Here is a 22,127-nt window from a genome sequence, read left to right on the forward strand (position 1 = left end):
AACCAGCTCAATCAAAAAATGGGCAGAAACATTAAAAAGCATGAAATAATGCCTTTTTCAGCATCATGGATGGACATAGAGATTATCATATTAAGTGAAGTGAGTCAGACAGAGAAAGACAAATATCATGATATCACACACACACACAAAAAATTCCAAAATCCCACCAGGGTATTTACTGTTGCTTTCTTTCTCCAACAAGTAGTTATTTTCTTTAATTGATTAATTATTAGTGATGTCTTAATAAAGATTAATCAACATATGATAGTATTTATTGTAAACTCTACATTTATTAAAAAACAATGGGCAGAAGATCTAAATAGACATTTCTCCAAAGAAGACATATAGATGGCCAAAAGCACATGAAAAGATGCTCAACATTCCTAATCATTAGAGAAATGCAAATCAGAATTACAATAAGGTATCACCTCACACCAGTCAGAATGGCCATCATCAAAAAGTCTACAAAACAATAAGTGCTGGAGAGGGTGTGGAGAAAAGGGAACCCTCCTACACTGTTGGTGGGAATGTAAATTAGTACAACCACTATGGAGAACAGTATGGAGATCCTTAAAAAACTAAAAATAGAACTACCATACTACCCAGCAGTCCCACTACTGGGCATATATCTGGAGAAAACCATAATTCAAAAAGATACATGCACCTCAATGTTCATAGCAACACTATTTACAATAGCCAGGTCGTGGAAGCAACCTAAATGCCCATGGACATATGAATGGATAAAGAAGATGTGGTACCTATATACAATGGAATATTACTCAGCCATAATAAAAGAATGAAATAATGCCACTAGCAGCAACATGAATGGACCTAGATATTATCCAACTAAGTGAAGTAACTCAGACAGAGACAGACAAATAAATACCATATGATACCACTTATATGTGGAATCAAAAAAAAATGATACAAATGAACTTACTTACAAAACAGCCACAGACTCACAGGCTAAGAAAACAAATTTACGGCTGCCAAAGGGCAAAGGTGGTGGCCAGGGAGGGATTAATTAGGAGTTTTGGATTAACATATACACACTACTGTATATAAAACAACCAACAGGGACCTACTGTATAGCATAGGGAACTCTACTCAATATTCTGTAATAAATGGGAAAAGAATTTGAAAAATAGGTATATGTGTAACTGAGTCGCTTTGCTGTACACCTGAAACTAACATTGTAAATCAGTTATATTCCAATATTAAAGCATGGTATAAGTAATAAATAAATCATGACCTGGTTTGTTCCAAACGGATGGCTGAGACCTAGATAACTTCTGATTTGTGAAAGGTGAGCAGCAAAGCACTAATAAAGAAGTGAGGCTCTGGGCTTCCCTGGTGGCGCAGTGGTTGAGAGTCCGCCTGCCGATGCAGGAGACACGGGTTCGTGCCCTGGTCCGGGAAGATCCCACATGCCGCGGAGCAACTAAGCCCATGAGCCATGGCCGCTAGGCCTGGGCGTCCGGGGCCTGTGCTCCGCAACGGGAGAGGCCACAACAGTGAGGCCCGCATACCACAAAAAAAAAAAAAAAAAAAGAAGTGAGGCTTTGAAGCTTGCGAACGATCGTGCACTAGCCCCGCCCCCCCAGAGAAGTAATTTTTGTTCTAGCCACTTAGAGCCCATCACTTGAGGGATATTTCCCTCCATTGAAATCTAAATATCTTGGATGCTTTCTTTGACTGAAAGCTTTACAAAGGCAGAGTATCTGGCTTCTTGTTATATTATTGGCGGTCAGGTAACAGTGCTGAGTGAAGTGCTCCGACCCTAAGGTAACCAGACCTCATCAGCCAGCCTGCTGCATCAAGGAGTCGGCGGCCAGCGGCCGTGCCGGAGCCTTTGCGGGCTCTAGAGTTAGACACCTCCGCCACCCGCCAGCCCCTCCGAGGCAGGACAGGGAGTGACTGCAGGGCCCTGAGTGTAATCGCGGAACAGCTTTCCTGCTCTGCACCGCCAGGCATCAGAAGAAAACCACAGGCTCCCGAGTCCAGGGCCTAACAGCCCAACGGAAACGCCCGGTGGCCTTAGCAAGCAGAGCGAGGCCCCGGCGGGTGTCTAAGGAGGGAGCCGGGAGCCGGCAGAGCGAGGGAAGAGCAGGCCGGGGAAGGCCCCGGGCGTCTGCTCCGCTAGTGGTTTAAAACCTGTGCTGGAACGTTCACCGCGAGAAGGCGTGGGGTATTCTTTGTGCCTCCAGTTATTTCCAAATGACAGTATTTGACATTAAGGAAATATGAGGCGATCAGTTGAAAGTATTCACTTCAATGACTGCTCGTTAATCCTGCCTGCACATTAGAATAATTTGAGGAGTTAAAAAAAAAAAACACAAAAATCCTACAGCCCAGAGGGTCTGATTTAATTATGCTCTGGGTGAGGCCTGGGTTAACAGTATTATTTTTTTCAACCTGATTGAGAACCACCGATTTCAGGACATTGCGCTGCTTGGGTTACCGTCTCTCCTGCTCTCGCGATCATATATATCGTCACTTCTTTTCTGCCCTATAGACACAGCAGATGCTTTCTCTCTGGGAACCGACCTCCCTCACTCAGTGTTCACAGGCGTGGCCCTGGGCTCCTATGACTACGATCCATCACTAGTTTTCAGAGACAAGTCTTTGGGGGCCAGGCAGTTTCCAGGCCGCTCAGAATCACTTGCGTGCCAAAGAGCTTGCTTTATTCTACGTGAGAGTCAGAACTACCCAGAGCACAGGAGTCTGTTGCTACTGCAGACGACGAATTGTTGAGGATTACTTTCCTTTTAAGGTTTAATGGTTTGCAGTATCTTGTGCCCTTTTATAATGAAGAGGAAAAAAAGATACCTTCTTCCGAATTCACTTACATATTCAGCATTTTTTAAAGGTCAAAGCCCTTTAAAAGAAGCCCTGCTAAATGCAGATCAGGTTCACACAGACAGAAAGAAGGGGCGTTCTTTTCAAAGGCTCTATCCATTTAATCTTAGCCTGGACCAGAAAATAAGGAAGCCTTTGCCCCGGGCTTTGCTGACCTGAGGTCAGATGGGGAGCCGGTTTTCAGGGCGTGTCGGACACCTGGCGCGTCCGGGCCGGGCTCTCCACCGGGAGATCCTCTGGATTCCCTGCCTGTCCCCTCTGACCTCCTCGCTGCACTCGGATCCCTGTTAACCTCAGTGTTTTAATTCCTTAGGCATTCCAGAAGTGTTCCTTTATGGATGTAAATTCAAACAGTCACGCTGAGCAGTCCCGGGCTGACAGTCACGTTAAAGACACTAGGCCGGGGGCCACAGCCCTACCCAAGGAGAAGAAGGTAACGTGGCAATTACACGTTGGCCACCCGGTGGGCCGTCCTTCTTTCCTTGCTCTGACACTAATACCGCTCTGTGCTTGAGCTTCTGTACCTTCTCTTTTTTCCTCACTCTTGTTTTTCCTTTTTTTTTTTTTTTAAAACTAATGGAGACACAGCTTGGGGTTCCACCAGAGATCTCTGGCTCAGGTTTCCTGAGCGGACGCTGTGTTCCTGTGCACGGCACACAACAGTACGTGCAGAATTCAGGCATTACCTTTCCAAACCAAAGATGTACATACACCTCTCAAGATTTGCTAGAACAAATGCTGGTGGAACAAATGGAAACATCATCCAAGTAGGTAGCACTTTTTCTCATTTGTAACATGTCTCCTGGACCAAAGACATCTACGTTAAAAGTAGGTGAAAGCGTTAGATTCCAGGAAGAGAATGCATAGCAGAGCTGTCTACCTGCCATCCACAGGCGTATCCATGGAAACATACACACATGTATTTGCACACATGTTCGAGGATGCCAAACAGTTTGTGTTCCTCTTAGAAATTCTCAAAGTGTACCTTCCAAGATAGTAAGTTCAGTATCATTTTAGAGCTCCTAAGCTTTGTGGCATTTTCATGGCTTCCAAACAGACGTCCAGGCTCTGAAACAAAGGTCACTATCATGACATGGAACTTTAAGGAGAGGAGATTAACCTGCGTATTTGAACTTCAACTTTGTAAGTTGAATCTAGAGCTTTTGTGATTTTTGGAAATAGAGCCATCTTATTTAAATGAAGCCTCTGTCTAAATTTCAGGGTAAAAAGCTTATCGTGACCAACTCAAGTCTTAACATTTTTTGTCAGGAACTTGTATCTTAGAATTCAAAGGTTCTAGCATCCTTTACATAAAGTCAAACAAATCACCCATAATACTCACTCCACATAGGTACCTCAGTCCAGGAATAAGTAAGCTCAGTGAAAGAGATACAGGATCACACAATTGGAGAGCTATTCCAGCACAGTCCTTCAAGAGATGCAGTCCTGGGGCTTACAGCTCTCAGCCGTGCAGCCCTGCCGTAGAGGCAGGCTGCCTCCTCCCTGGCTCCCGGCTATCCCAGAGCCCTCGTGTAAACGCCGCCTGCCATGGATCTGGCAAGTGGAGCTGTCAACCAGGTGATGGGATGGGGGCTTTCTAGGCACGGGGGGAGATTAGGAGATTGTCTTGATAACTCCTTCTTGTGAAGGAAACCTCCTATTAATGGGAATTGAACCCATAATTATCACACTGGAAATACCTTGCTTCTTGAGTCTGTGGACTTTCCTTCTGTGGCCTTATTAAAGCCAATTCACAGAAGGTCCTGGCGGGTCCTGAGTTACGTGCTGTACTTGGGCCAGTGTGACCGTTTCTTTTAAACACTGACCCGGAGCTTCTCAAAGATCCTCTGGAGACAGTCATCATCTCATTGTAGAATTGTGCTAATTTGCTAAAAAGCTGCATGGGATTTCCTGCCCTGCAATTAGAAATGCATATTCCATCGATCACACCGATCTCGATCAAGGGTCCGTCAGATACTAATAAGCAGGTCTGTACTGAATGCCCGACACCAGGGCATCAAACACTAGGTTTAATTACAGATGCTTTTTCTGGATAATTATACTCAGTAGACTAATCTACTTCATAATAACCGTGACTGTCAGACCTGTCCCCACATTACTGTCCTTATTAACCTCTTCCTGGGCTGTTCATCTACCCTTCTATAACTCAAATGCTTCTTAAAGTTTTTTTCCTCTTATTATGAAGCGCTAGTCTAGTGTTTACCTTTATGCAATTTTTCTATAACTTATGTTTCTAATTTTTGTTTCTTGCCCAAATGCATATGGTCCCTGCTTCACCAGTTGTCTGAACAACCCAAATCTCGGGGCCCCAAAACAGATATTAATGAGGCTTAATTACCTTTCCTGCAGAGTCTTGACTAAGACTACCTAAGATACCGTTGTGAGATTACATGACGACCGTGAGCAAGTTACCCTGGACAAAGCTGGCGCACTTCCTTTGATCCATGCCTTCATTTTTCCGGCCCGGTGCCAAAAATGCTAGGTCATGTGAAACCTACACTTGACATCTTTATCTTAGTGACTTTCCACTGGAGGGTTCCTGCTACTAGATCCGTTTTAAAATACATATATTGCTGGGCGGCGTTTGAAATATTTAACAATGGGTATGACACGGGCCCTGACCAATCAGAACAGACGTCAGCCCTAACCCCCCAATAAGTGAGGCCAGCAGAACAGCAGCCCTGCAGATGCCAATTCCTCCTTTGACTCAAGGGTAAAGTCGCACTCAGGTCCTAGCATGATATGCTGACTCCCTGTTTGGAGCTGAAACCTCATTTATTTTTCTTCTTGCAACTTTTACTTGATGCGTTAGTTGTTGATTTCTAAATTTAAAATCCCACCAAAGAGATTATATTGTTCCACTGTAGCAGCTGGATCTCGTTGCTCTTGTTTGGGGCCTGATGCAGCTGAGGGGAAGTTAAACAGGAGGTGTCTGGTGGCTAATGCACCTTGGATCCTGTGCCATATTTCCATGTGATTAATACTGACTGTGTTGTCTCTGTGCGTGACTGCTTGAATGTGTGCAGACATTCTTTCTGGTTTTAAGGAGGCAGTAGGATCGCTCTAGGTTGTCTTTGCTGGGGCCTGGGTTCTTGCGCTTCGTTATGTTGTCATTGCTTTAACCCAACAGGCCTCTTGGGATCGTGTCCCATCCTGTTCTAATCACCCCTTCCTCTTGGGCTTCTACAGCAAGAAGAAAGGACAGCAGTGCCTTGGAAGTGACAGGGCATGGCTAGTGGTAGCACGGTGGCAGGGCCCAAGGCTACCGATACACCCGTGCCTGGTGGGGCGTTCTCCATACCCCGTGCTCACTGCTGGGTTCTTACCTTCTGAATCTTGGTGAGAGCCTCAGAAGTGCATCTTTCCTCTGCATCAGAGCACACAGAGAATCAAAGCTGAACCATGCACTTAAAACACTGTACCTGATTACCGATTTGGTATAAATACCCAGAAATGAGAATTGAAATTTCTAGGTCAAACAGAAACCACTTTAAAGGGTTTTGATTTGTTTGTACCACCAAAGGGCCAAGCAGAAAAGTTGTAGACTACCCAGATCTTCATGGATGAAAGCTAGAGTCTTTGTTAACGGGTATTATATTAAAAATTCTTGTCTCTTCCAAAAAAAGCTGAATCATGATGTCATAGTCATCGCTTGAGCCTCAAATATCTGTTTTGTAAATGTTTAGATGACATCTTGGCAGCCTTGGCAGCGCCGTCACTCTGAATTGGGATTTGATCATCTTGGCTACGATTAGTTTGAAGGTTATTTTGACACTTTACTTGGCAAGTTTAAGTACAAACTGCAAGTATGTTTTCAAATCTCTGATTTGACCAGGGAAAAATGGTTTTTTTTTCATCTCAAAGTACCATACCCAAGCGATGCAGAGTCGTTATAGGACAATCCCCAAACAAGAAGCAGAGATGAGACTGAAATATGAAATAACTAGTTGGCAGAGACGTGAAAACTTTCCTGGTCCTTGGTTTATAAGCAAGAAATCTGAGGCCCAAGGAAGTGAAATGACTGGCCTGAAATAACACAGTTAAGTGGCAGATCTGGGTTAGAATCAAAGTCTGCCTGCTCATGTATTGTGCTTTCTACTATGCCATGCCACTCTTCTGGTTTTAGAGTCGGCTAAGCTCACAATCAGCTGTTGAAAAGAGGAGGTGTTGGTCCAGAACTGGTCCCTTTATTCTCTTAACTGCTCCTCCCACCAAAATTTGAAATCCTTGAAATACTTTGCTAATTGAGATTTTCATCTTGTGCAAACACAGGGCATTTTTGGAAGTTGGAGAACCAAGCCACCCAAGGTAAACAGAGCTGTAGGCTTTGGACTGGTGTGTAACGAATGTGCTTGGCCCGCATGTTTTGGAAGTGTAATTAAAGAAACAGTCTAGCTGTAGTCCACTTTGGGGGGGGTATGGTTTTGTGGAGTAACATGTCCTACACTATTCTACCAGAATTTGGAATTTTTCCACGAAGACGTACGGAAATCTGATGTTGAATGTGAAAATGGCCCCCAAATGGAACCCTGGAAGGTGAGTCCACCAGATCTGTGTTCCAACTGATACCACGCAGATTAATTCCCTTCCTTTGCAGACCCATTTCTGATCACTGTGTGTGGCTTCCCTCCTCCATTCTCCCTCCCAGGTTACCGCAGGGGCTCCCCTACCTAGTGGCCATCCTCAGTGGGAAAGAGGAACGGAGAATAGTATTTCTGATGCAGCAAGAACATCAGAATACAAAACTGACATCTTAATGAAGGAAAGTTCCATATCCACTAAGAGTTCACTTAGAGACAGTAGAAACTATTCCCAGAAAAACGTGTCTAGGGTCAACTCTAGTTTCTCTGGCGTTAGTTTATTGGAAGATGAAATGAACAAAGGACCTAAAATCTCAGGGCTGCCGTACCCTGTATCTGACACTGAGACTCAGAAGATGAATTGTGGGAAGACAGAGGGGGTGAGTCAGCAAGGACAAGAAAATACAGACAAGTGTCACCTTCCCTCTCCCACTAGATCAACCGAATCGACTATCCATGATGTCAAAACTCAAGACCAGGAGGTTCCCATGACAGAGTTTGGCCAAGTTGTCCTCAGACCGAAGGGAGCTAGGCGTGCTAACGTGACGCCCGATGAGGATGGGGCGTCAGCACCAGGCTCCCCCACCGAGGAGAACGCGGCCACCGACAACATCGCCTTCATGATCACCAAAACCGCGGTCCGAGTTCTCTCCAGCGGGGAGGTCCGCGATATAGTGAGCAAACAGGGGGAAGGTGTACAGACGGTCAACATTGACGCCAAAAAAGAGACAGCTTCCCAGCAAGAAGGCAGCGACAATGAAGAGCCGGTCGTGTGCCTGGACAAGAAACCCGTGATCATCATTTTTGATGAACCCATGGACATCCGGTCCGCGTACAAGAGACTTTCCACCATATTTGAGGAGTGCGACGAGGAACTGGAGAGAATGATGACAGAGGAAAAGATAGAGGAAGAGGAGGAGAATGGAGATGCTGTGGTCCAGAATAACACTTCCCAAAAGCTTCCTAAGGAGGGGGCCTCGGGCAACCTCAGAGCAGGGCGGGAGGCTGAGAGTAAATTCCAGCCGCGCTTCCTTTCAGCGGAGGCCGGGATGTCAGGAGGACAGGAAGTGAATAAAACCGAGCAGAGCAAGTTCAGCCAGGCCGATTCTCCAAGTTCAGAAAGGCAAGCTGACCCGACCGATGACCAGTGTGAAAGCCCCAAGAAAAAGTTCAAATTCAGATTCCCGAAAAAGCAGCTCGCCGCTCTCACGCAAGCCATTCGCACGGGAACCAAGACGGGGAAGAAGACGTTGCAGGTGGTGGTGTACGAAGAGGAGGAAGAGGACGGGACTTTGAAGCAGCACAGAGAAGCCAGGAGGTTCGAGATCACTGGGTCTCAGTCCGAAGACCCCCCTAAAAGCGCGCTCAGGAGACCAGAGCAGCCCAGTCTGGAGAGCACGGCTCCGATTTCGAGAACTGACGAAATCAGAAAAAACACCTACAGAACGTTGGACAGCCTGGAGCAGACCATCAAACAGCTGGAGAGTACGATCAGTGAGATGAGCCCCAAAGCCCTGGGCGACACCGCGCGCCCCGCCCACCGAGGGCCTGTTGCAGGCTCATCCCACGAGGCCCACGAGGCCTGTCCCCAGTCCTCGCTGGCCCTGGCTGAAGCGCCCACTGTCCTAGAGCCCCCCTCGTCCGTACCTTCAGCTTCACGTAAGGTATCTTGGTCTGATGGAACATGAAAAGCGCCAGCTGCTTTCTCAAATCTGCCATAATCACCGTTAGCGAGGGGTGTCTTGTGATTTACTTGCTTCCTTTCAGGTGGCTCGTTTTGTTTCGTTTCGTTGTCTGTTCGCGGTGACCCTTCCTCGCACACTTTCTCCCTCGCCTTCAGAACAGCAACAACTAGGTGTCTAACTGCTGACTGATTCTGTTTTTACCTCTGTTGCCGGTTGGTGCTGGGGAACCGCAAGGACGCTGTGGGGCAGCCACTTGCGGTTGAAGTGATTGCTCTGATGCTCACATTAAAATCCGTTTGATCAGTAGTGGAGCAGTGTTCTTCCGTTTGATTCTTGGAATTAACCCCAGTGGTGTCTCCTGATGTGCGTCTCCTAGGTCTGTCCTGCATGTAGGGCTGTGGCTTCTCAAGTTGAGCTTCTCTGCGCACGGTGGGGCGGCCTCGGGGGCGAGCCGCTCACACGCGTCCTTTCTGTCCCCCCCTTGCCGCCCCTCCCCACAGGGCCCCGCTGGAACCCCTCAGACGAGCAGGATGCCGATTCCCATGAGTTCCAAGAACAGACCCGGAAGCCTGGACAAGCCCGGCAAGCAGTCCAAACTGCAGGACCCCCGCCAGTATCGTCAGGTAGTTTTACCTTAAACCCAATATTGGATGGACGCTCTTGCGCTTAAGAAGCAAGTCACTGACTTAGTTTATACCAAATATTGCATTTTTCTTTGTAAGATACGGTTTACTTAGACATCCTGGATCTGGGGGCATGAAGAGAGTCTAAAAGCCTCTGTTGAATTTCTCACCACTCTTTTGCATGCTTGCAATCAAACTTCTTTTACTTTGTGACTCCAAAGTTGACCCGTTAACACAAGGTGGCGGGCCAGGTGGCTTTCCTTGGGGGAGCGTAGTGGTTCATCAGAACAGCTCGGGAAGCCGAGGCAGACAAAGCTGCCCCGAGAGTCACCAGCACTAACGTGTGCGTGGACGGCATCGCACTAGAGGCCCATTAACGCTCCGTCACGATGCCTCGGCCCCGCCCCAGTAGCAGCCCTCACGCGACCCTCACGTCTCCACCCGGCACCCGGAGACGCGGTCGAATGGTGCGCCTCTTCTCACAAACGCTCTTCTCCCTTCTGCCCTGCTCCGTGCATCCTCTGCCCTGCGCTCCGGGGGTTCCTCCCAGGTCCAGTACAGCACGACAAGCCTTAGCTCAGGCCTTGAACTGGTTTGGTTTGGTGTCTTTGATTTAATGATTCTCAGAAGGGCTGTGTTGCCAGACCCTGTGGATTGATGGTGTTACCAGCTTTCTGACAAACTGTCTCCCGCCATCTTTATTTGCAGGCTAATGGAAGTGCTAAGAAAGCTGGTGGGGACTGTAAACCTACTTTCCCCTCCTTACCTGCTTCTAAGATTCCAGCCCTTTCTCCCAGCTCTGGGAAAAGCAGTTCTCTGCCTTCTTCTAGTGGTGACAGCTCTAACTCCCCTAACCCACCTGCTACTAAACCACCGGTTCCTTCTAACCCTCTGAGCCCCCAAACAGGACGATCTGCTTCCTCTGCCTCCCTCATCCCCTCTGTCTCTAATGGCTCCTTGAAGTTTCAGAGCCCCACTCATACAGGTAAAGGTCACCATCTCTCATTCTCACTGCAGACTCAGAATGGCCGAGCAGCCCCTCCTTCCTTCCCCTCCTCCCCGCCCCCACCCGCCTCCTCAGCTTCACTGAATCAAGGTGCCAAGAGCATCAGGACCATCCACACTCCTAGCCTCACCAGCTACAAGGCACAGAGCGGAAGTTCAAGCAAAGCCACCCAGTCCACAGCAAAGGAAACCTCTTAAAGGCCAAATCCTATTAGGCACAAGTCGGAGTTGCATTTAAGAAAACAAATTTTTTTTTTTTTTTTTAACAGTCTTCGACAAGTGTTTTCACAAGAGAATGTAACATATTGCTGTACTGTTTGAGGTTTAATGCTAAGTATGTGCTAAATACTGGATTAATAGGTTTCAGTAAAGCCTGTTTGTTTTTTTACTTTGTTGCTGTTATAATTACATAGTGTTTACTGTCTCTATCCAATACCTGTTAAATGAAGTAAGCGTGTGTTACCAAAAGAGAGTATGGCAGGAGAGAAGGGTGTGGTGAGACAAGAGAAAAATGTATTAAGCATGTAAACATGTATGATTCCAGAATTTTAGTATGTTTTGTATAAAAATATTTTTCATTACGGAGACTGGACGTGACCAGAGAAATACACAAGTGTGACTATACAAATTGTAAAACAGATACTATAATATTTCCTTTTATTTTAGTGTTATTTAGCTTTATTACAGATTTCTATTTTTGTCAAAACTTCATGGTTCCTTTCGAGACCTTTTTTGCCAAAACATTTTGATACTGTAGCATTGTACATTTGAAAGTAGCGTGCTAGACAATAAGCCAATGAACTTCTGCACGAGCCAACACACAGGCACAAGTAGAAGGCAATTATCAACCCTATTGCACTGCCATGAAAATTATGTATAATAATTTGCCGGCCCAAGCAAGCTAGTTTTGTTCTGTTTCTTTCTTTCTTCTCTTTTCTAACATATTGGGATTCTCTAGTTTGTTTTCTTTGCAGTATCTAAATCCTTCCTTTGTTTTCTGAGACCTGGTAACCCACACTATTGCATTGTGGATTTTAGAATGTACACTTCTGTACGGTTCTGTAAACTGATCAATTTTTGTAAATATATAAATAGACACCAAAAATACTGTATGTGACAGCACATAGAGTAGTTTTCCCACACCAAAGTTAATTTTTATGCATGCTTTAAAGATATATCTTGGGATGGGGCAGAAATGGAACTTCCTGGACGTTTTTAAAAAGCAACAAGTTTGCACAGCTAGAGTGTTTTTGTAAATAAATGTATTTGTATAACACAGTTATGTAATATACAGAACTATAAGCAGAGACTTTGCAAAACTAAATAAAGGGCTGCATGCTTATTATTTTTTGTACCTTGTCCCTATAACTACTTCCTAGTCAAAGAACAAACGTAACCATTAACCAAGTTAAAAGGTTTTGGCTTTGAGGGCACGGTAAGTAAACATGGAACCAGATGCAAACTGCTTTTCTGAAAGTTGTGCTTTTCTTTTTATCTTTTTCTTTTAAATATCTTTATTGGAGTATAATTGCTTTACAATGGTGTGTTAGTTTCTGCTTTATAACAAAGTGAATCAGCTATACATATGTTCCCATATCTCTTCCCTCTTGCGTCTCCCTCCCACTCTCCCTATCCCACCCCTCTAGGTGGTCACAAAGCCCCAAGCTGATCTCCCTGTGCTATGTGGCTGCTTCCCACTAGCTAGCTATTTTACGTTTGGTAGTGTATATATGTCCCTGCCACTCTCTCACTTCGTCACAGCTTATCCTCCCCCCTCGCCATATCCTCAAGTCCATTCTCTAGTAGGTCTGCATCTTTATTCCTGTCTTGCCCCTAGGTTCTTCATGACTATTTTTTTTTTAGATTCAATATATATGTGTTAGCATATGGTATTTGTTTTTCTTTCTGACTTGCTTCACTCTGTGTGACAGTCTCTAGGTCCATCCACCTCACTACCAATAACTCAGTTTCGTTCCTTTTTATGGCTGAGTAATATTCCATTGTATATATGTGCCACATCTTCTTTATCCATTCATCTGTTGATGGAAACCCATGCACATATGGTCACCTTATCTTTGATAAAGGAGGCAAGAATATACAGTGGAGAAAAGACAGCCTCTTCAATAAGTGGTGCTGGGAAAACTGGACAGATACATATAAAAGAATGAAGTTAGAACACTCCCTAACACGGTACACAAAAATAAACTCAAAATGTATTAAAGACCTAAATGTAAGGCCAGATACCATCAAACTCTTAGAGGAAAACATAGGCAGAACGCTCTATGACATAAATCACAGCAAGATCCTTTTTGACCCACCTCCTAGAGAAATGGAAAGAAAAACAAAAATAAACACATAGGACCTAATGGAACTTAAAAGCTTTTGCACAGCAAAGGAAACCATAAACAAGACAAAAAGACAACCCTCAGAATGGGAGAAAATATTTGCAAATGAAGCAGCTGACAAAGGATTAATCTCCAAATTTTATAAGCAGCTCATAAAGCTCAATATCAATAAAACAAACAATCCAATCCAAAAATGAGCAGAAGACCTAAACAGACATTTCTCCAAAGAAGATATACAGATTACCAACAGACAAATGAAAGAATGCTCAACATCATTAATCATTAGGGAAATGTAAATTAAAACTGCAATGAGGTTATCACCTCACACCAGTCAGAATGGCCATCATCAAAAAATCTACAAACAATAAATGCTGGAGAGGGTGTGGAGAAAAGGGAAGCTCTTGCACTGTTGGGAATGTAAATTGATACGGCCACTCTGGAGAACAGTATGGAGGTTCCTTAAAAAACTAAATATAGGGGCTTCCCTGGTGGCGCAGTGGTTGAGAATCTGCCTGCCAATGCAGGGGACACGGGTTCGAGCCCTGGTCTGGGAAGATCCCACATGCCGTGGAGCAACTAGGCCCGTGAGCCACAACTACTGAGCCTGCGCGTCTGGACCCTGTGCTCCCAACAGGAGAGGCCGCAATAGTGAGAGGCCCGCGCACCGCGATGAAGAGTAGCCCCCCGCTTGCCACAACAGAGAAAGCCCTCGCACAGAAACGAAGTCCCAACACAGCCAAAAATAAATAAATAAATAAATAAATTTTTTTAAAGATCTAAATATAGAACTACCATATGACCCAGCAATCCCACTACTGGGCATATACCCTGAGCAAACCATAATTCAAAAAGAGTCATGTACCAAAACGTTCATTGCAGCTCTATTTACAATTGCCAGGACATGGAAGCAACCTAAGCTGCTTTTCTGAAAACTCTGGGATGATGCATGGTGAGTTCCTGATAAATTCATCGCAAGTATGGTGCCTTCCCATGTAACCTGCTGGCCCTCTTCTCCATGGCTTAGCAAGGTTTGGCTGACAGCAAGCAAACCAGATACAGTTTCCACCACCCTCATTTACCAGACAGGCTCTTACTACTTTCTTTTTTAAATTTCCAGTATTAGTAAAGTAGAAATAAAATGCCTTTATCACTAGGGTTTTTTGCTTTTGTTTTTTTGAGTTCTCAATTTTAAAAAATATTGTTGGTCTAGAGGGAAGTATGCTAGCTAACATTACACCATCTCTGTTCATTTTAAAAATCAGGAGAAAAGCTAGTGAAAGTAATACCAAGATTATGAATTGACTGTAAGAAACCTCAGGAAACTGTTTATCATTATTTTTTGCCCCCTCCCAATATTTAACTTGACTTCATGTAAAGTACAAATATTACTATTATTTAGCACCTGATTTTTTAAAAATTTATTTAGTTAGTTTATTTTTTGGCTGCACTGGGTCTTTGTTGCCGCGCGCAGGCTTTCTCTAGTTGCGGCGAGCAGGGGCTACTCTTCATCGCGGTGCGCGGGCTTCTCATTGCGGTGGCTTCTCTTTGTTTCGGAGTATGGGCTCTAGGCGCACAGGCTCAGTAGTTGTTGCACATGGGCTCTAGAGCGCAGGCTCAGTAGTTGTGGTGCACGGGCTTAGTTGCTCCGTGGCATGTGGGATCTTCCCGGACCAGGGCTTGAACCCTTGCCCCGTGCACTGGCAGGCGGGTTCTTAACCACTGCACCACCAGGGAAGCCCAACACCTGATTGTTAATGTTCTCAGACTTCAGGTTTACTGAGCTGGGATGCCTTCACTAGTAATATGTTAGTATGTCTCTACTCATTATATTAATTGTAATCACATATTTCAGGGCACACTCAGGAAAGTCATTATCTTTTTTGCCCCCCTTTTTGTCCAGTTTTATTGTGACATAATTGACATAGAGTGCTATATAAGTTTAAGGTGTACAGTGTCGTTATCTGACTTACATACATCATGAAATGATGAGCACAATAGTGTCCAAAGAAGACATACAGACGGCCAAGAGGCACATGAAAAGATGCTCAACATCACTAATTATTAGAGAAATGCAAATCAAAACTACAATGACGTACCACCTCACACCAGTCAGAATGGCCATCAGCAAAAAGTCTACAAGTAACTAATGCTGGAGGGGGTGTGGAAGAAAGGGAACTCTCTTACACTGTTGGGAATGTAAATTGGTGTAGCCACTATGGAAAACAGCATGGAGGTTCCTCAAAATAAAAATAGAGTTGCCATTTGATCCAGCAGTCCCACTCCTGGGCAAAACTATAATCTGAAAAGATGCGTGCACCCCTACGTTCACAGCAACACTATTTACAATAGCCAAGACATCGAAACAACCTAAATGTCCATCGACAGATGAATGATAAAGAAAATGTGGTACTTACATACCATGGGGTATTACTCAGCCATCAAAAAAGGATGAAATGATGCCATTTGCAGCAACATGGATAGGCCTAGAGATTATCATACTAAGTGAAGTAAGTCAGAAAGAGAAAAACAAATACCTTATGATATCCCTTATATGTGGAATCTAAAATATGACACAAACCAACGTATCTATGAAACAAAAACAGACTCACAGACATAGAGAACAGATTTGTGGTTGCCAAGGGGGAGGGCAGGATTGGGAGTTTGGGATTAGTAGAGGCAAACTATTATATATACGATGGATAAACACAAGGTCCTACTATGTAGCACAGGGAACTATATTCAATATCCTGTGATAAACCATAACAGAAAAGAATATACATATGTATGTATAACTGAGTCACTTTGCTGTACAGAAGAAATTAACATTGTAAATCAACTATACGTCAATAAAATTATTTGAAAATTTTAAAAGTAAGTTTAGTGAAAATCCATCATCCCATATAGATACAAAATTAAAGCAATAGGAAGCCATTATCTTATACTTTTTAGGTATAAAAGGTTCCAGCATGTCAATCATGTCCCATAATCTCAACTATATTATATAAATTATAATGTATATATTACAATGTATACATAAAATATAATATAGCTAAAATATGTACACAAGCTAGCTGTGCATGTCAGTTTATTTGCTCCTGTGTGTGGACAAGCTGAAAATTCTTTGTGAGCAGCTATACAAAGTTTTCAGTTGACCTTCAGACTTACCAGTGGTCTGGCCAGGATGATGGTCAGTTTCAGCCAGTGTGATAAAGACTGGAGCATGTTCGCCAGGTAAGGAAAAGCTCAGCATGGCTCCAGCATTACCTTGCCCAAAACCCCGCCAAGCGCTGCCTGCCTCCAACGCCATACACAAAAGTAAACACCAAATGGATTAGAGACCTAAATGTAAGACCGGACGCTGTAAAACTCTTAGAGGAAAACATAGGCAGAACACTCTATGACATAAATCACAGCAAGATCCTTTTTGACCCACCTCCTAGAGAAATGGAAATAAAAACAAAAATAAACAAATGGGACCTAATGAAACTTAAAAGCTTCTGCACAGCAAAGGAAACCTAAACAAGACAAAAAGACAACCCTCAGAATGGGAGAAAATATTTGCAAATGAAGCAATGGACAAAGGATTAATCTCCAAAATATACAAACAGCTCATGCAATTCAATATCAAAAAAACAACCCAATCCAAAAATGGGCGGAAAACCTAAGTAGACATTTCTCCAAAGAAGACATACAGATTGCCAACAAACACATGAAAGGATGCTCAGCATCACTAATTATTAGAGAAATGCACATCAAAACTACAATGAGGTATCACCTCACACCAGTCAGAATGGCCATTACCAAAAAAATCTACAAATAACAAATGCTGGAGAGGGTGTGGAGAAAAGGGAACCCTCTTGCACTGTTGGTGGGAATGTAAATTGATACGGTCACTATGGAGAACAGTAGGCAGGTTCCTTAAAAAACTAAAAATAGGGCTTCCCTGGTGGCGCAGTGGTTGAGAATCCACCTGCCGATGCAGGGGACACAGGTTCATGCCCCGGTCCGGGAGGATCCCACATGCCGCGGAGCAGCTGGGACCGTGAGCCATGGCCGCTGAGCCTGTGCATCCGGAGCCTGTGCTCCGCAACGGGAGAGGCCACAACAGTGAGAGGCCCGCGTACCACAAAAAAAAAAAAAAAAAAAAAAAAACCTAATAATAGAACTACCATGCGACCCATCAATCCCACTACTGGGCCTATACCCTGAGAAAACCATAATTCAAAAGACCCCAATGTTCACTGCAGCACTATGTACAATAGTCAGGATGTGGAAGTAACCTAAATGTCCATCAACGGAGGAATGGATAAAGAAGATGTGGTACATATATACAATGGAATATTACTCAGCCATTAAAAGGAACGAAATTGGGTCATTTGTAGAGATGTGGATGGACCTAGAGACTGTCATACAGAGTGAAGTAAGTCAGAAAGAGAAAAATATATATTAACACATATATGTGGAATCTAAGAAAAATGGTATAGATGATCTTATTTGCAAAGCAGAAATAGAGACACAGACGTAGAGAACAAATGTATGGCTACTAAGGGGGAAGGGTGGGGTGGACGAACTGGGAGATGGGGACTGACATATATACACTATTGATACTATGGATAAAATAGATAACTAATGAGAACCTACTGTATAGCACAGGGAACTCTACTCAGTGCTCTGCAGTGACCTAAATGGGAAGGAAATCCAAAAAAAGAGGGGATATATGTACACGTACAGCTGGTTCACTTTGCTGTACAGCAGAAACTAATACAACATTGTAAAGCAACTATACTGCAATAAAAATTTAAAGAATAAAGTGGGTGATGTTAGATTGGGTGAGCTCCTGGATTTTCAGATTGTATTAAACCACTAGTAGTTAATGGACTCTCGCTACATATTATTTTAAGCTTGTCATTCAACCAACAAATGGTTACACCCGAAACAAGATTCTTAGCAATAAACCATGGGGGCTTCTCAGATTCATTCACCAATCAATCCATCAACCAGTGCCACTTACTCGCTGTGCAACCTTGGACTTGTCTTGGTTTCCTCATCTATTAATAGAAAATAGTATTGGAGCCTCCCTCACAGGATTGTTGAGAAGATTAAATGTGACGTAGTACAGAACACTCTTAAGACAGAACCTGACATACAGCATACTCAGTAAAGGTTACTTAGGGGGGGGGTTGTCCTTGCCACTGCTGCAGTTACGACTGGACACTGTCCCTGCCCTTAAAAGGCTTCTGGTCTGGCGGAGGAGGGGGTGGCACAAACACGGACACCCAGGGAGTAAGACAAGTCGAAGTGTGGCTGGAGGAGTCCAGAAGAGCGATCATGTCATCGGCAGTGAGGGCACGTGGCCCTCGCAGGTACAATACAGAACTCCTGATAGTGTCACAGCACTAAAGAGGCTGCTTTTATTTTAATGCTGCTTGAGGCTGAGTTCTTTCCAACATAAACAAATATGTACACAGACTAGGAGCCAAGCCAAGACCCTGGAACTGTGGTTACAGAAAAGGGGTCCTTTGGTGACATCTATTTTCCATTTGCACGCATGGGAGAAGGTGCCCTCAGATCACCCCACCCAGATGCCTGGGGTGGTGAGAGGTGCTGGTGGCCACCCCTGAGCTACGTCTCATGAGAAAAAGTGGACACGTCCACCGGGGACCGAGAGCAGGTTTGGCCATGCCCCCCCTCCAGCCAGATTCAGGGCAAACCCAGACCGCCTCCGCCGACCGCCTTGTAATTAGAACTAACTTCCCTCTTCGTGGTTCTGTAAATGCAAACGCATTTGAGAGCAACCAGGAAGCTTTTTTGGAGCGAGTCAAGGAATCAAAACTGCTTCAACTCCAAATTCAAAAGTTAATTTTGCAGAAGTAACCAGGTGACATCATCCAGGAAAACACACCACTGGCCCCAGGCAACCACGCACTCTCTGACCTACGCTGACGGGAGGCTGTCCAAAAGCAAGAAAGCTACCACAAGAGCGCTTCTGAGGAGAGAATCCCAGACTCTTCCAGGGCTCCCGGCCCTCCAGCTCCAGAGCCAAGCTCACCCTGGAGGCAGGAAGTTCAAGTTATACTCCACACACTCCACCAAGAAGGCGGGGGAGCTTACAGTGCAGACCTTAGATTCACACAAAACGCTCTATTTGTTTAGTGGCCTTGAATACGTGGGGGAGGCTTTAATCCTCATGTCTGTGGACACATCAACAATAACTGCCATCTGTCGCCTATCATCACGGGCCGGGTTGTGGGCTAAAGTGTTTTGCATATATTGCTTTTTAATCCTCACAAAAGCCCCGTGAGAAAGTTCCTGCCGTTATCCTCCCCATCCCGCTGCGGAACACACAGGCTGGATAAAAGATGTAAAGTGCAGGACGGCCGTCTGGGATGAGGCTTGACCATTTTGCTCGGAGTGGACGGTTTTTCATTCCTGAACCAAACGAATGCGCTTCATTCAGAAAGTCGTCCATTTAGGGATTATTGGATGGCAAATTTTGGCTGCCTCACCCTCAAAAGAAGGGGTCGGCAGGAAGGCGGTCAGCTCAGGGGACTAATAGTCCCATCCTGCATCCTTGGAAGGCAAGTGAAGCTGGCTGGGTAACTCAGATTGTGACCCCTTTCTCCCTGAGCCCCAGGAGGGCTGAAACCGGAAGGGCAAGGGGCAAAGTGCAGAAATCCAGCCCCCTGACACGAAAGGCCCCGCCCTTCCCGAGCAGGCCACGCCCCGTTTCCCACGCCCTCTAGGCCACGCCTCTCCCACGGCCCTCGATCCTCCTGGTACCTGGCTGAACTGCCCCTTCTCCAGTCCTGAGGGTAAGAGGCTCCCAAGTGGCCCCTAAAAGACGTTTCTCAGGGATTTGTTTCCTGAGGCTTCCCAGGCACAGACGTGAGTGGGCAGTTCAGGCCCTCAGTGAGAGCCTTTGCAATGCGAGGACGAGGGTCTCAATCCTATCAGATCCTAAGCTTGCTTTTAAATTACGGATGTTTTGCACGAGATAAAATGCTTGATGGCATATCCTATCCTACCTACTCTCCTAGTTTCCAAAGCAAAACGTAATATAATGCCCTAACTAACGGTAATATAAGGAAACCGTCACACGCCCGCACGGATAAGCAGAATTCAGCAACAAATGCTTTTGCTGCATTAGGAGACAAACCCCATGTTTGCTGATATGACTTTTCCAAAATAGTGAACGACTCTGTTCAAAGCTTCAAACAAAGCAAAGTACGATTCTTCCTCATATTACACATTCCTGGAAATTTTACTGCCTATTTTAAGAATGAAAAAAAAAAAAGCTTCTTATTTGTAAAACAGAACTGACCTCTAGACTCAGATTATAAACAGGTTTTTCGCTACGTAAATATCCAGCGGGACATCACACGGTCCTGCCGGAAGGGACAGTTCTTCCTCAGCAGCTCACTGTAGGACATCGAGCATCCCTGGCCTCCATGAAATGCCAGTTTTGCTGCCTCCATCACTGTGACAAGTGAGAAAAAAAAAAAAAAAAAAAACCCTCTCACAAATACCCCAAATTTCCCTCTAAAGGGCGCTGCTGCTTTGGCTGAGAACCACTGGCGTAGAATAAGGAGCAGACTCCACTACTGAAAAAGGCAGGGCAAATCCCAAAGGCACACGCATCCAGCAGTGAGGATCCAACCAGAGACACCTCCCCCACAAAATAACAGCACTTAGGGGCCATGCGCAGAGCTCGGGTCCGCTTGAACGTCCTTCTGCCTTTTCTGGACCTTTCCCATGACGCTTCTACCCATATTAGCATTTATGCTCTTTCACTCATGCCTGGAAGAGCAAGTGATTAACAACAAAAGAAACCCAACCTGAAAGCAACCGTAAGGAGGAGAGGGATAGGAAATCTCGGGAAGATGGGTGGGAACGGATTTTTCTTTTCTAAGTGCTGAGCCTCTGGGTTGAGCAATGGGCTCTGTCACTTAGAATGAGGGCCCCACCCTGCTACAGATACTGTCTCCTCTCTGATTGAATGTGAAAAGCTGGGGAACCAGGTGGTGGGTGGCCCGTGGACTGCACCCCAGCAGCCCAGTCCTGCGTTTGGGATAACTCTGACTCACATGCCAGGTTCTCAAACATGGCTGCAACCTGGCATCACATGGAAGACTTGAAAAATGCTGAGGCCGGGGCTTCCCTGGTGGCGCAGTGGTTAGGAATCCACCTGCCAATGCAGGGGACACGGGTTCGAGCCCCGGTCCGGGGAGATCCCACATGCCGCGGAGCAACTAAGCCCGTGCGCCACAACTCCTGAGCCTGCGCTCTAGAGCCTGCGAGCCACGACTCCTGAGCCCACGTGCCTAGAGCCCGTGCTCCGCAACAAAGAGAAGCCACCGCAATGAGAAGCCCGCGCACCGCGGCAAAGAGTAGCCCCGGCTCGCCTCAACTAGAGAAAGCCCGCGCGCAGCTACGAAGACCCAACTCAGCGAAAAAATTAATTATTTGTTTTTTAAAATGCTGAGGCCTGGGTCCTACCTGCAAAGATTCTAAATCAGGGATCTGAGGTGTTGCCTGTGCATGGGGATTGTCAAATCTTTCCAGGTGATTCTAAGGGGAAGCCTGGGCTGAGAATCACAGTCTTACACTAGGAAGCAGCAGCCCCGGGAGTATGGAGAAGACGCTGACTCTTCAAAATAAAAGGTAACTATTACCACATGACAGCAGATTCACCCCTGGAAAGTATGATTCTTTTCAAGCTTTCCAACTGTTTTTTTTAAAAAAAAAAAAAAATTTGAATTTATAGACTTTTTTTCCCCCTTCCAGCAGATATTGTCTTCTGGTGCTTTTTAGAGTTGTTCTTATGTTTTGATACCTCCAGTGCAGTCAGGGTCTGTCAACGCTGGCTGAACTTAGAGCTTGCTCGGTTTGCAGGTAGCTAACACGTACAATATTCAAGTGCCTTTGGAGGTGGAGTAATTTAAGGATCTGACTTAAAGAAAATCCAGAGGCAGCTCCCCCGCTTAGCTTCTGGAAATCCCGGAAGTGCCC

The 22,127-nt window shown here is 45.2% G+C and overlaps 1 protein-coding gene across 50 annotated transcripts in view; it reads left to right on the forward strand.

Annotated features, from left to right (window-relative positions):
* Positions 1–12,118, forward strand: part of KIAA1217 (KIAA1217 ortholog) — a 769,974-nt gene extending 757,856 nt beyond the window's left edge. For 26 of the 50 annotated variants that reach the window (XM_067030413.1, XM_067030414.1, XM_067030417.1 and 23 more), the window contains 6 exons: positions 3,173–3,292; positions 7,153–7,188; positions 7,339–7,416; positions 7,529–9,124; positions 9,646–9,768; positions 10,477–12,118. In XM_067030413.1, the coding sequence (XP_066886514.1) occupies positions 3,173–3,292; positions 7,153–7,188; positions 7,339–7,416; positions 7,529–9,124; positions 9,646–9,768; positions 10,477–10,971 (2,448 nt within the window). In that variant the 3' untranslated portion in view covers positions 10,972–12,118. Of the gene's footprint in view, positions 1–3,172; positions 3,293–7,152; positions 7,189–7,338; positions 7,417–7,528; positions 9,125–9,645 lie in introns of all 50 variants that reach the window. The other 24 variants (XM_067030405.1, XM_067030398.1, XM_067030404.1 and 21 more) reach the window with 12 other exon arrangements.
* The last annotated feature ends 10,009 nt before the right edge of the window (positions 12,119–22,127 follow it).

The sequence above is a fragment of the Kogia breviceps genome, chromosome 3 (assembly GCF_026419965.1).
Source record: "Kogia breviceps isolate mKogBre1 chromosome 3, mKogBre1 haplotype 1, whole genome shotgun sequence".
NCBI classification, from domain to species: Eukaryota; Metazoa; Chordata; class Mammalia; order Artiodactyla; family Physeteridae; genus Kogia; species Kogia breviceps.